General features: G+C 44.7%; 1 protein-coding gene across 4 annotated transcripts in view; it reads right to left on the minus strand.

Annotated features, from left to right (window-relative positions):
- Nucleotides 1-15,426, minus strand: part of LOC139562199 (echinoderm microtubule-associated protein-like 6) — a 126,308-nt gene that overhangs the window by 50,279 nt on the left and 60,603 nt on the right. For 2 of the 4 annotated variants that reach the window (XM_071379645.1, XM_071379642.1), the window contains exons 20-28: nt 11,844-11,971; nt 8,974-9,115; nt 8,397-8,549; nt 7,820-7,951; nt 7,623-7,711; nt 7,312-7,488; nt 5,957-6,161; nt 5,398-5,524; nt 3,296-3,310 (exon numbers count right to left, since the gene is read on the minus strand). In XM_071379645.1, coding sequence (XP_071235746.1) covers nt 3,296-3,310; nt 5,398-5,524; nt 5,957-6,161; nt 7,312-7,488; nt 7,623-7,711; nt 7,820-7,951; nt 8,397-8,549; nt 8,974-9,115; nt 11,844-11,971 — 1,168 coding nt within the window. The remainder of the gene's footprint in view (nt 1-3,295; nt 3,311-5,397; nt 5,525-5,956; nt 6,162-7,311; nt 7,489-7,622; nt 7,712-7,819; nt 7,952-8,396; nt 8,550-8,973; nt 9,116-11,843; nt 11,972-15,426) is intronic. The other 2 variants (XM_071379646.1, XM_071379643.1) reach the window with 1 other exon arrangement.

Raw genomic sequence — 15,426 nt, forward strand, 5'->3', positions numbered from 1 at the left:
ACCTTCTACCCCCAAGCCATAAGACTGCTGAACAATTAATTAAAAGGCCACCAGTCTATTTACATTGACCCCCCCTCCATTTGTTTTGTACACTGCTGCTACTCACTGTTTATTATCTATGCATAGTCACTTCACCCCAACCTACATGTACAAATTACCTCTAACCTGTACCCCTGCACACTGACTCGGTACCGGTACCCCCTGTATAAACCTCGTTATTGTTATGTTATTGTGTTACTTTTTATAATTTTTTTTACTTTAGTTTATTTGGTAAATATTTTCTTAACTCTTCTTGAACTGCACTGTTTGTTAAGAATTTTTAGGTAAGCATCTCACGGTAAGATCTACACTTGTTGTATTCGGCGCATTTGACAAATACAGTTTGATTTGATTTGATTTATTAAGTTATTGGTCCTTAACATAGGTTGTCAAAGGTTCATGAGAATGTGTGCATGCCCCCGTGCGCACACACACTGACAGACAGAGTCTACAAGTTAACAGGGAAACACATATTGAAGAAGACCTTGGAGGTTGAAATCCCACAGGAGGTTGAACAGTGTAATGACAATGCAGAACCATTAGTTATACAGCACCACCACTGTGTGCAATGGCCTGGTAGAAATACAGCCCTGTCATACAAGACAAGGTTCCAGCTCACTGGCAAATTACTAGCCCAAAGGTGATATCTGTGATCACATACATAGTTTACACTCCTTACAGCTGACAGACACTACCGTCGTTCTCTGTTTGTTTGAACAGTATTTAACCAGCATTGTTTGGATGATCATGCACGGCAGGGAGCTAATATTTCCAACATCTACTTTCTCCTATTTCATTTGGTAATCAGACTCCCTCTTCCACATGTGTTTTAACAATATTATCAGTGTCTACGTGCTGAAGTGACTTCAATCAGCATGTCAGAGTTTAGTGTTGCCACATATAACACTGCAGATTAAATATCTGTAGTAATGTTGTAACTAACTCCTAAGGACTGATTGCAACATTTTTCATGCTGAGCCAGGATTGTAGAATCATTTTAATAAATGTTATTGTTATTTAACCTTTATTTAACTAGAGAGTCATAGAGTGACGCTGCCTAGCTCCATGTGTCTATCTAGCTCCATGTCTCTATCTAGCTCCATGTCTCTATCTAGCTCCATGTCTCTATCTAGCTCCATGTCTCTATCTAGCTCCATGTCTCTATCTAGCTCCATGTCTCTATCTAGCTCCATGTCTCTATCTAGCCCCATGTCTCTATCTAGCTCCATGTCTCTATCTAGCTCCATGTCTCTATCTAGCTCCATGTCTCTATCTAGCTCCATGTCTCTATCTAGCTCCATGTCTCTATCTAGCTCCATGTCTCTATCTAGCTCCATGTGTCTATCTAACTCCATGTCTCTATCTAACTCCATGTCTCTATCTAGCTCCATGTGTCTATCTAGCTCCATGTCTCTATCTAGCTCCATGTCTCTATCTAGCTCCATGTGTCTATCTAGCTCCATGTGTCTATCTAGCTCCATGTGTCTATCTAGCTCCATGTCTCTATCTAGCTCCATGTCTCTATCTAGCTCCATGTCTCTATCTAGCTCCATGTCTCTATCTAGCTCCATGTCTCTATCTAGCTCCATGTGTCTATCTAGCTCCATGTGTCTATCTAGCTCCATGTGTCTATCTAGCTCCATGTCTCTATCTAGCTCCATGTGTCTATCTAGCTCCATGTCTCTATCTAGCTCCATGTGTCTATCTAGCTCCATGTGTCTATCTAGCTCCATGTGTCTATCTAGCTCCATGTCTCTATCTAGCTCCATGTGTCTATCTAGCTCCATGTGTCTATCTAGCTCCATGTCTCTATCTAGCTCCATGTCTCTATCTAGCTCCATGTCTCTATCTAGCTCCATGTCTCTATCTAGCTCCATGTCTCTATCTAGCTCCATGTCTCTATCTAGCTCCATGTCTCTATCTAGCTCCATGTCTCTATCTAGCTCCATGTCTCTATCTAGCTCCATGTCTCTATCTAGCTCCATGTGTCTATCTAGCTCCATGTCTCTATCTAGCTCCATGTCTCTATCTAGCTCCATGTCTCTATCTAGCTCCATGTCTCTATCTAGCTCCATGTGTCTATCTGGACAAGAAAGAGAAGATGGGAAAAAAGCCCCACTGGGTGTGAAACTCTGCAGTCTGGATGCAAACATGCAGTTCTGATCAGATGGGAATGAGATGAGCTGACTGCCACCATGCAAGTACATACAGAACGTCACAGAGAAACACGTGGACCTGGAGCCACAGTGTACGCACACAGTGTGATAGACACAAGTAGCCCACTTTACCTGGATCCCCTTGAGAGCAGTGGACAGAACCAAGTGAGAGGTTTAGAGGACAGGTCGGAGTCCGAGGGGACTCAATATAGCTATAAAGGCTCTATGCTCATGCAAAAAGCAACCTGGAGAGCTATTAGCCGTCATTTCTGCCTGGTGCACACCATGCTCTGGCCGTCAGCCTACTGTCAGCATGCTAGAAAGAGAGACAGCTCGGAGGAGAAGTGTGGAATGAGAGAGTGCACCAGTCTACAGAGCGATAAGGGGAGGGGGTCATACCCTGGGGTCCCTGTGCAAATTGTGCAATAGAGCTCCTATGAGAGGAGGAGGAAGGGCACAGGAAGAGAGAAATGAGTCAGTGCCTCTATCTCAACCCCCAAGGGGTTATGGGAAAACAAGGTCCTGTGATGTCTGGGGCTCCATGAGAGAGGAAGAAGAAAAGAGAGGGGGAGAAACAGAAACAGAAAGAAAGAACGGTCTCCTCCAGCATCACTTGGTAAATCATCACTGTACTCGAAGTACTCTACAAAATAAATTGTGATACGAATGACCCAAAAGGATCTGAAATAAAATGTCTTACTCATGCAGTTGACATAACTTCACATTGGCCATATTTTGAGCAATATGAGTGATATTGAGATCCATGGGCTATGGGAGATTATGCCCATAGTCTATATAAATAGATGACTAGAAAATACAGCCTTTTCAGAACTGCTTCCTGTAGTACCATTATAGGAGATCAGTGAAATAACAAACACTTTTGGATAAAATGTCAAGTATGTACGGTTATAAAAGGAAAAACATGGAAAATTCTGTTGATATCCCTGGATTAAAATAACAACACCATGTACTCTATTGAATGTTAGATATTCTGCCTACACACTCAATAAAATAAAATCCTCATCTCTTCACATCCAATGTATGGAAATACCACCCACATCCCATTGCTAACACAGAATGTATGCATAGGTCATACTTACTTGACAATGCCCTGCCTCCAAAGGAATGCAAGTTAAAACACAAGAGAGATATTAAAGAGATTGAACAGGATGTTAAGCACTTACAAATTCGTAACATTCTACGAATTGGAATTTGTGACATATAATACGAAATGGATTACGTCGTATACAATTGTCGGCGACCTGTTTTGGATTGTGAGCACTACTTTTAAAACTACTGGCTGAAATTACACCTTTATAACGCATCTTTCAAAGGTAGACTCAGTGAAATGACGTTGCCGCGAGCAGCACCGCAGATAATGAGATGAGCGAGACACAAGACCTCGCTCTCACACAGTCACACACAGTATCTGCGCATGTGCACGGGTTACCTTCACCCTGTTAGAGCGTGGTAGCCAGAGCACCAAAACAACTGAGAAGTTGAGCCTCGCGGTCCAATCCTCTTAGTTGTTGCAGAAATGGACCCATAATGCTGCTTACTTTCTGAATCTACAGCATATCGCTGAGTCTACCTTGAAGTGTTTCTCAAGACAGAAGTGGGTACCAGATGGTATGGTTGTGGGGACAAATCAGCATGGTAGCCTACCATCAGGGCCAGATTACCGAACGGGCATGCAGGGTACATGCCCCGGGGCCACCGATCACTCCGGGGGGTGGGGCGACGTTGTGAGCCCCCCAGATAGTATATGATAGGTTCTTCACTGGTTCATGTTCTGTAACTATTTCATGTTTCCTGTCATTCTGTGATGCTGTATAATTGGGTAAATGTTATTCTACACATTATATGAAAGAGAATGGACAAAGTCAAAGTCTTTCATACATAACAGCACTGCTATATGTGACAATAATGGAAAATAGTGGGGAGCGTCATGGTAAATAATGCACATTTTATGGCTTAGAATACAATTTGTGGCAACGCAACCTTTGGCTTTGACAAAAATCAATCATTGTCTCCTCGGGCTATATATGCTATTTACACAGTATATTTTTGACTTCCCCTAGCTGCACATAGCTGATAAGCCATTTATATTGATGGTCGAACCACTGATGTGGCAATACTCGATACAGTCTCAAAGCAACTGAGAACATACCAATGATACTGTATAGGTACTGTATACACAACATATCGGTATCATAGCAACAGATATCACACAGAAGCTCAAGAGAGCACACCTGCTACACATGCACATAACATTGTGCAATACTTTGACAAGATTCCTTCACAAGCCACAAGAACATGCCATCTCATACTGTAACACCACACAGACTACGACCCAAACACGTACACCCAACAATCCGCAGATAGATGGATCACACATAAAACATGCACACGGCATACAATATCAATGGGCTACATCCACAATGCATGCCCAGGACAATCGACAGTATCATAGCAACAGAGGTGAATAGAGAGAGCGTATTAGAGAGAGGACACATAAAGCACACGTGTACACTCATAAAGGCAGAAAGAAATAACATAGAACTGGGGATAAAGATCTTTCTATGAGCATATAATGTCTTGTTTTTTAATGCAAGTAGTACAGATAGGTAAAGAGTAGTCTATGTCTATCAAACTAAATCAGGCCTCATACTCCATTTGAAATAGTCTAACATGAAAACAAACCCCACGCAGTCTTCCCTTAAACTTCAAATGCTGTCAGCTAAGCACTGAAGACCAAACTCTATATCCATGTCAACCCTACAATGACCACCTCTGAGGCTTTACAAAAGGTATAAATACTGTAGATATGAATAATACTCATATAGATGTGTACTGGTAGACAGGTGCAGTTCCTGTTTCTGACACCAGAGGACTCTATAAGCATTCCTGTGTAGACAATCAAATGGTGTTGGAAGCTGATGGCAGCCTGATTAGGATCAAGACTTTAACAGTCTTTTGAGGCCTAACATAACAGATAAAACTTGGGCATTTTTTATTGTCACTGCCTCAGACTTTAAATTGTTTTAAATCTACACACAACACAATGGTCAGGGGCCAAGACACTCTAATGTTTAAGCTCTATCACTAAGTGACAACTACCAGTCCCAAAACAGAATCTGTACAGTTCAGCCATTAGAGAAGGAAGGGACACGTGGGCAGAGACAGAGGTGTGGGGGTGTACCTTTCCTCTGCTGACACCTCCTTCAGTTGCTGGTGGGGCTTGATGCCACACATACCCCGGATGCTGACAGCATAGATCTTAGTGGTGTAGTTGATGCTGTTCTCCCTTGCCACATCACTGTCATACCCTACAGACACGCCCACAGGAAGAGACTCGCCAATTAGAGCAGTGTGTAAAATTAGTATTTGATCAGGATAGCAATGTGTGTGTCTGTTGAGAATGTTGTATGGGATTTCTAAGAGTAGATTGTGAGAGAGTTGTAAGAATGTGTATATAAAAAAAAGTAATATATATGTTTTATTGTCACATACACAGGATAGTTGCAGTGAAATGTGCTTTTTTACAGGGTCAGACATAGTACTATGGTGTTAAGTGCCTTGCCCAAGGGCACAGACAGATTTTTCACCTTGTTGGCTTGGGTGTTTGAACCGGCGACCTTTCAGTTACTGGCCCAACATTCTAACCACTAAGCTACCTTCCGCCCACAAGCACTACTGTATATAGTAGTATTGTATACTACTGTACTGTATGGATCAGTAGTCTAAAGGCTGGCGTTTACCTCCGTCCTCCTCAATGTCATCGTCTGACTCCTCGCTGTCCACAGGGTTCTCCCTGTGACCCTCTCCGGTTCTCTCCAGGCTCCAAATCATCAGTGCTGTGTCAGCTCCGCCCAGCGTCAGTAGCGTGGCGTCATCTTGTGCCCATCGCACGTTGGTTATATGGGCACTGTGGCCCACGTACTTCTTGAAGCGGGCATATTGACCCTGAGGGGGGAGCAGACAATGCCAAGTTGAACCAAGAGACAACATTGAACCAAGCTGAACCAAGAGACAACATTGAACCAAGTTGAACCAAGAGACAACATTGAACCAAGAGACAACATTGAACCAAGTTGAACCAAGAGACAACATTGAACCAAGATACAACATTGAACCAAGTTGAACCAAGAGACAACATTGAACCAAGTTGAACCAAGAGACAACATTGAACCAAGAGACAACATTGAACCAAGTTGAACAAAGAGACAACATTGAACCAAGAGACAACATTGAACCAAGTTGAACCAAGAGACAACATTGAACCAAGAGACAACATTGAACCAAGTTGAACCAAGAGACAACATTGAACCAAGATACAACATTGAACCAAGTTGAACCAAGAGACAACATTGAACCAAGTTGAACAAAGAGACAACATTGAACCAAGTTGAACAAAGAGACAACATTGAACCAAGTTGAACAAAGAGACAACATTGAACCAAGCTGAACCAAGAGACAACATTGAACCAAGTTGAACCAAGAGACAACATTGAACCAAGTTGAACCAAGAGACAACATTGAACCAAGTTGAACAAAGAGACAACATTGAACCAAGAGACAACATTGAACCAAGTTGAACAAAGAGACAACATTGAACCAAGTTGAACAAAGAGACAACATTGAACCAAGTTGAACAAAGAGACAACATTGAACCAAGTTGAACAAAGAGACAACATTGAACCAAGTTGAACAAAGAGACAACATTGAACCAAGTTGAACCAAGAGACAACATTGAACCAAGTTGAACAAAGAGACAACATTGAACCAAGTTGAACAAAGAGACAACATTGAACCAAGTTGAACAAAGAGACAACATTGAACCAAGTTGAACAAAGAGACAACATTGAACCAAGTTGAACCAAGAGACAACATTGAACCAAGTTGAACAAAGAGACAACATTGAACCAAGTTGAACAAAGAGACAACATTGAACCAAGTTGAACAAAGAGACAACATTGAACCAAGTTGAACAAAGAGACAACATTCAACTTGAGTCAACAACTGAGACATGTACCAGCGTTGGGATTAATTCCATTTCAGTTCAAGTGAGTAAAATGTAAATTAACACTAGTGCATGTGTACTGAGCTGTCGCACCCTGGTTGGATAGCTGAAGAGCTTGAGGAAGCCAAAGTCGTCTCCGGTGGCTAGCAGCTTCTTGTCTTTGGTGAGCGAGGCGGCGTTGACGTCTGTGATGTCACTGTGGGTGGGCCAGATCCCCTCACAGGTGGGGCCCAGGACACACGTCCAGGTAGCCCACTCCATCTTCTCTATCTGACAGGCGGAAACAGGAATGTGCGCGCACACACACACACAGTGTGTTAAACACTGCTTCCTGTTTTCATGGAGTGTCCATACATTTTTGATTTCTAGCTGAGAAAAATGACAATCTCAGTTGGGTCTCTTACCTCAGAATTTCTTATGGTTTGTCTCTTCCCTCTTGGGGCTTCGAAGAATAATTGCTCTTTGGCACCTGAATTTACTTGCAGCAATTTACCTACAGTAAAAAATGTACTTTCTCAGAATCCAAGGACAAAATAAAACTTGTATCTATAGACTACTAAGGAGAATTCATGCTCCTCTTGCAATTACACCATAAACTCACCACGAGAGTCCCAGTCTATGTGAGTGATATAGCTTGAAGCTCCTTTACAGATTCCCACCCTCTTACTGGACAGCACATTGTAGATATCCACAAAGTTATCATGAGAGGCCACAGCGAGGTATTTACCAGCGTCTAAGGAAGCCATAGAACCAGTGGTCAACACCTCAGCCAGGTGGGCGATAATGCTATTCAGTGAAACCTCACTGCATACACTCTTAGAAAAAAAGGTGCTATCTAGAACCTAAAAGGGTTATTCGGCTGTCCCCATAGGAGAACCCTTTGGAGAAACCTTTTGGTGCCAAGTAGAAGCCTTTTGGTTCCAGGTTGAACCCTTTTCACAGAGGGTTCTATCTGGAACCAAAAAGGGTTCTACCTGGAACCAAAAAGGGTTCTCCTATGAGGACAGCCGAATAACCCTTTTGGAACCCTTTTTTCAAAGAGTGTATATTAGGAACTGTTGAACTCAAATTAACCTTACTAATAAAATACCCATGCGTATTATCAGTGTTATGAAATACAAATATCAATGATAAGTGATCCAGTCGGCTGATAGTACAGAGTCTATGTCAAAGGTTACCTTGTGAAAACCTGATGTCAGAGATAGACTCCTTCCTGTGATGGAAGGACACCAGGTCCTCCAGGGTGTCAGAGTTCACCACCAGAAAACTACCATCATTGAGGCCCACCGCTAAGGCTTTCCCATCAGGGGAGAAGGCACAGCATCTTCCACCTGATACACACATCACACACAGAGTTAAACACTTCCAAAATGGAGATACAGACATAGACTGACAGACACAGAAGGATACACTAGAGTGCCTTACAGATGTAGGATCTTAATTTGATCCCTCTTTTGTTGCTGAGAATTTTACTGCAAACCAGGAAATGCAAACTTGGAGTGTATTTGAATTTTAGAAGGCTTCTAAAGTTTGTAAATTTCACTTACATTTCAAACTTGATTTTCCCTTACGAAAAATGTATCAACCCCTACAAAGAAATTCCATTAATTATAATCCACATTTCCTGTTGCTGCAGAGTTATTTTCCTGCTGTAGCAAACTTGCTCAAATGACAATCCTACATCTGTATGTTTTGTTGATGATCATGGGAGTTAATGACTCATTAGTCAAGGAAGATATCAACATTCAGCAGTACCTTTTTTAAGTTTGCGAACTGCCACCATGCGGTGGTTAGTGAAGAGCTCCCATATCCGCAGGGTTTTGTCATCACTCACTGTGGCACATATGGGAAGCAGGGGGTGAGCAGCAAGACCCCACACCTCGCCGTCCATGTGACCCTGTAACCATAGCAATAGACGGACACACAACTGTTAGTCAGTCACAGTTGACATGCCCTGAACCATTACACCTAATCCATTTGACACACCTGTCACCCACAAAATCATTCACTCTTTTTTCTCAGAACGATACATTGTGCTCATATTGACGTGGAGTTTGAGTGAGAGGCTAAACAAAAGCCCCAATCCATCGCATCCCAGATAGCAGCATCGATTTTACTCAACAACACTTCCATACTGATCCTTCATAACCCATCCCCATCAGGTCTGTTCACCATGGCAACAGAGCACACGTACCTGACTGCAAAGGAATCGTGGAGGCTCTGACTCTGAGCTGTAAGGGCTGCTCTGCACCCATAAAAGGGAACTACCACAGCAATGCACAGTCAGAACCACACATGCACGCAAGGAAGCATAGACACGCACACACACACACGTACACACACACACGGTCGCACACACTCATAATACCAACTACTGTAACTGCCATGTACGCAGCAGCACCACAGAGCCTTGTGACACAGGCAAGAGAAACAATAATAAGGAAGGTGTTGAGATATTAAGCTATGGACTATTCCAGATAATCAAGAGAGAACACAGGGCTTTTCGGAGCCAGCCATGCAGCAGACTGTCAGATTGAAAAGGTTGCCTCGGATAACCATTGATTTATTTCCGACTGCAGTCCCTGAGTGGAGTATAGAGGAAGTGAGGAATAAGCCAACACATCAAGTATCCTGAGTAACAAGCCAACACATCAAGCAGCCTGAGTAATAAGCCAACACATCAAGAATCCCGAGTAACAAGCCAACACATCAAGAATCCTGAGTAACAAGCCAACACATCAAGCAGCCTGAGTAATAAGCCAACACATCAAGAATCCCGAGTAACAAGCCAACACATCAAGTAGCCTGAGTAACAAGCCAACACATCAAGTAGCCTGAGTAACAAGCCAACACATCAAGAATCCCGAGTAACAAGCCAACACATCAAGTAGCCTGAGTAACAAGCCAACACATCAAGTAGCCTGAGTAACAAGCCAACACATCAAGAATCCCGAGTAACAAGCCAACACATCAAGAATCCCGAGTAACAAGCCAACACATCAAGTATCCTGAGTAACAAGCCAACACATCAAGTAGCCTGAGTAACAAGCCAACACATCAAGAATCCTGAGTAATAAGCCAACACATCAAGTAGCCTGAGTAACAAGCCAACACATCAAGAATCCCGAGTAACAAGCCAACACATCAAGTATCCTGAGTAACAAGCCAACACATCAAGAATCCCGAGTAACAAGCCAACACATCAAGTAGCCTGAGTAACAAGCCAACACATCAAGTAGCCTGAGTAACAAGCCAACACATCAAGCAGCCTGAGTAATAAGCCAACACATCAAGAATCCCGAGTAACAAGCCAACACATCAAGTAGCCTGAGTAACAAGCCAACACATCAAGTAGCCTGAGTAACAAGCCAACACATCAAGAATCCCGAGTAACAAGCCAACACATCAAGTATCCTGAGTAACAAGCCAACACATCAAGAATCCCGAGTAACAAGCCAACACATCAAGTAGCCTGAGTAACAAGCCAACACATCAAGTAGCCTGAGTAACAAGCCAACACATCAAGTATCCTGAGTAACAAGCCAACACATCAAGAATCCCGAGTAACAAGCCAACACATCAAGAATCCCGAGTAACAAGCCAACACATCAAGTAGCCTGAGTAACAAGCCAACACATCAAGTAGCCTGAGTAACAAGCCAACACATCAAGTAGCCTGAGTAACAAGCCAACACATCTAGAATCCCGAGTAACAAGCCAACACATCAAGTAGCCTGAGTAACAAGCCAACACATCAAGAATCCCGAGTAACAAGCCAACACATCAAGAATCCCGAGTAACAAGCCAACACATCAAGTAGCCTGAGTAACAAGCCAACACATCAAGTAGCCTGAGTAACAAGCCAACACATCAAGTAGCCTGAGTAATAAGCCAACACATCAAGTAGCCTGAGTAACAAGCCAACACATCAAGTAGCCTGAGTAACAAGCCAACACATCAAGAATCCTGAGTAACAAGCCAGCACATCAAGTAGCCTGAGTAACAAGCCAACACATCAAGTAGCCTGAGTAACTAGCCAACACATCAAGTAGCCTGAGTAACAAGCCAACACATCAAGTAGCCTGAGTAACTAGCCAACACATCAAGTAGCCTGAGTAACTAGCCAACACATCAAGTAGCCTGAGTAACTAGCCAACACATCAAGTAGCCTGAGTAACTAGCCAACACATCAAGTAGCCTGAGTAACTAGCCAACACATCAAGTAGCCTGAGTAACAAGCCAACACATCAAGCAGCCTGAGTAACAAGCCAACACATCAAGTAGCCTAAGTAACTAGCCAACACATCAAGTAGCCTAAGTAACTAGCCAACACATCAAGAAACAGTCAGTGGAGAACAGGTAACACCTGAAGGCTGCTGTTTCACTGCAGGATGCTGCTGTAAAAATGTGTCCTCCAACCCAAATTGGGAAAAATAAGCTGAAATGGAAAAACACCCCACTCTAGGTGTTTCAGCTGTTCTCACACACACACACACACACACACACACACACACACACACACACACACACACACACACACACACACACACACACACACACACACACACACACACACACACACACACACACACACACACACACACACACACACACACACACACACACCTGGACTAGCAGGGTCATGGGTCCACTCTTGTCGATTTCAAGTATTTCTCCATTCTTGGTTCCCACCAGGATGTGTCCGTGTCCCAGAGTTATAGCACGAATGGAGGGGTTGTCCTCCAAGAGCAGACCTGGGACACACACGCAAATAGCACTGTAAAGACTAAGTATAGCCGTAGCAGTGAAATCCTCTCAGATCGATAGCAGCAGATAGAAGTAACATTCTTTGCATTTTCACATGAGGCCAAGAGATGGCAGCACTAACTAGAGGAGGATACAGTGCTCAATGATGGCTAGAGTATCTATTGACCGTTTATGGTCAAATTTCAAACACATTACGCTTCCTGATACAGGTATGTGTTTTACAGGGTCAGAGCTTGCCTTTAAGAGAGAATTTCAGTACTTCTCAGATAGTGTTTCTGTATCTGTCAAAGACTTTGGTTGACTGTCAGTTACTGTAGGGAGTGTTATGGAGGTTGGTGGGAGGAGGAGCTATAGGAGGACAGGCTCATAGTAATGGCTGGAATGGAATAAATAAAAAGGAGTCAAACATGTGGTTTCCTACCTTTAGATCCCGGGGAGAGGGCTGCTCTCTTGATAGCGTATGTCTTCAGGCACCTCTCAAACATGTGGTTTCCTACCTTTAGATCCCGGGGAGAGGGCTGCTCTCTTGATAGCGTATGTCTTCAGGCACCTCTCAAACATGTGGTTTCCTACCTTTAGATCCCGGGGAGAGGGCTGCTCTCTTGATAGCGTATGTCTTCAGGCACCTCTCAAACATGTGGTTTCCTACCTTTAGATCCCGGGGAGAGGGCTGCTCTCTTGATAGCGTATGTCTTCAGGCACCTCTCAAACATGTGGTTTCCTACCTTTAGATCCCGGGGAGAGGGCTGCTCTCTTGATAGCGTATGTCTTCAGGCACCTCTCAAACATGTGGTTTCCTACCTTTAGATCCCGGGGAGAGGGCTGCTCTCTTGATAGCGTATGTCTTCAGGCACCTCTCAAACATGTGGTTTCCTACCTTTAGATCCCGGGGAGAGGGCTGCTCTCTTGATAGCGTATGTCTTCAGGCACCTCTCAAACATGTGGTTTCCTACCTTTAGATCCCGGGGAGAGGGCTGCTCTCTTGATAGCGTATGTCTTCAGGCACCTCTCAAACATGTGGTTTCCTACCTTTAGATCCCGGGGAGAGGGCTGCTCTCTTGATAGCGTATGTCTTCAGGCACCTCTCAAACATGTGGTTTCCTACCTTTAGATCCCGGGGAGAGGGCTGCTCTCTTGATAGCGTATGTCTTCAGGCACCTCTCAAACATGTGGTTTCCTACCTTTAGATCCCGGGGAGAGGGCTGCTCTCTTGATAGCGTATGTCTTCAGGCACCTCTCAAACATGTGGTTTCCTACCTTTAGATCCCGGGGAGAGGGCTGCTCTCTTGATAGCGTATGTCTTCAGGCACCTCTCAAACATGTGGTTTCCTACCTTTAGATCCCGGGGAGAGGGCTGCTCTCTTGATAGCGTATGTCTTCAGGCACCTCTCAAACATGTGGTTTCCTACCTTTAGATCCCGGGGAGAGGGCTGCTCTCTTGATAGCGTATGTCTTCAGGCACCTCTCAAACATGTGGTTTCCTACCTTTAGATCCCGGGGAGAGGGCTGCTCTCTTGATAGCGTATGTCTTCAGGCACCTCTCAAACATGTGGTTTCCTACCTTTAGATCCCGGGGAGAGGGCTGCTCTCTTGATAGCGTATGTCTTCAGGCACCTCTCAAACATGTGGTTTCCTACCTTTAGATCCCGGGGAGAGGGCTGCTCTCTTGATAGCGTATGTCTTCAGGCACCTCTCAAACATGTGGTTTCCTACCTTTAGATCCCGGGGAGAGGGCTGCTCTCTTGATAGCGTATGTCTTCAGGCACCTCTCAAACATGTGGTTTCCTACCTTTAGATCCCGGGGAGAGGGCTGCTCTCTTGATAGCGTATGTCTTCAGGCACCTCTCAAACATGTGGTTTCCTACCTTTAGATCCCGGGGAGAGGGCTGCTCTCTTGATAGCGTATGTCTTCAGGCACCTCTCAAACATGTGGTTTCCTACCTTTAGATCCCGGGGAGAGGGCTGCTCTCTTGATAGCGTATGTCTTCAGGCACCTCTCAAACATGTGGTTTCCTACCTTTAGATCCCGGGGAGAGGGCTGCTCTCTTGATAGCGTATGTCTTCAGGCACCTCTCAAACATGTGGTTTCCTACCTTTAGATCCCGGGGAGAGGGCTGCTCTCTTGATAGCGTATGTCTTCAGGCACCTCTCAAACATGTGGTTTCCTACCTTTAGATCCCGGGGAGAGGGCTGCTCTCTTGATAGCGTATGTCTTCAGGCACCTCTCAAACATGTGGTTTCCTACCTTTAGATCCCGGGGAGAGGGCTGCTCTCTTGATAGCGTATGTCTTCAGGCACCTCTCAAACATGTGGTTTCCTACCTTTAGATCCCGGGGAGAGGGCTGCTCTCTTGATAGCGTATGTCTTCAGGCACCTCTCAAACATGTGGTTTCCTACCTTTAGATCCCGGGGAGAGGGCTGCTCTCTTGATAGCGTATGTCTTCAGGCACCTCTCAAACATGTGGTTTCCTACCTTTAGATCCCGGGGAGAGGGCTGCTCTCTTGATAGCGTATGTCTTCAGGCACCTCTCAAACATGTGGTTTCCTACCTTTAGATCCCGGGGAGAGGGCTGCTCTCTTGATAGCGTATGTCTTCAGGCACCTCTCAAACATGTGGTTTCCTACCTTTAGATCCCGGGGAGAGGGCTGCTCTCTTGATAGCGTATGTCTTCAGGCACCTCTCAAACATGTGGTTTCCTACCTTTAGATCCCGGGGAGAGGGCTGCTCTCTTGATAGCGTATGTCTTCAGGCACCTCTCAAACATGTGGTTTCCTACCTTTAGATCCCGGGGAGAGGGCTGCTCTCTTGATAGCGTATGTCTTCAGGCACCTCTCAAACATGTGGTTTCCTACCTTTAGATCCCGGGGAGAGGGCTGCTCTCTTGATAGCGTATGTCTTCAGGCACCTCTCAAACATGTGGTTTCCTACCTTTAGATCCCGGGGAGAGGGCTGCTCTCTTGATAGCGTATGTCTTCAGGCACCTCTCAAACATGTGGTTTCCTACCTTTAGATCCCGGGGAGAGGGCTGCTCTCTTGATAGCGTATGTCTTCAGGCACCTCTCAAACATGTGGTTTCCTACCTTTAGATCCCGGGGAGAGGGCTGCTCTCTTGATAGCGTATGTCTTCAGGCACCTCTCAAACATGTGGTTTCCTACCTTTAGATCCCGGGGAGAGGGCTGCTCTCTTGATAGCGTATGTCTTCAGGCACCTCTCAAACATGTGGTTTCCTACCTTTAGATCCCGGGGAGAGGGCTGCTCTCTTGATAGCGTATGTCTTCAGGCACCTCTCAAACATGTGGTTTCCTACCTTTAGATCCCGGGGAGAGGGCTGCTCTCTTGATAGCGTATGTCTTCAGGCACCTCTCAAACATGTGGTTTCCTACCTTTAGATCCCGGGGAGAGGGCTGCTCTCTTGATAGCGTATGTCTTCAGGCACCTCT

Source organism: Salvelinus alpinus, chromosome 32 (genome assembly GCF_045679555.1).
Source record: "Salvelinus alpinus chromosome 32, SLU_Salpinus.1, whole genome shotgun sequence".
Taxonomy (NCBI): domain Eukaryota; kingdom Metazoa; phylum Chordata; class Actinopteri; order Salmoniformes; family Salmonidae; genus Salvelinus; species Salvelinus alpinus.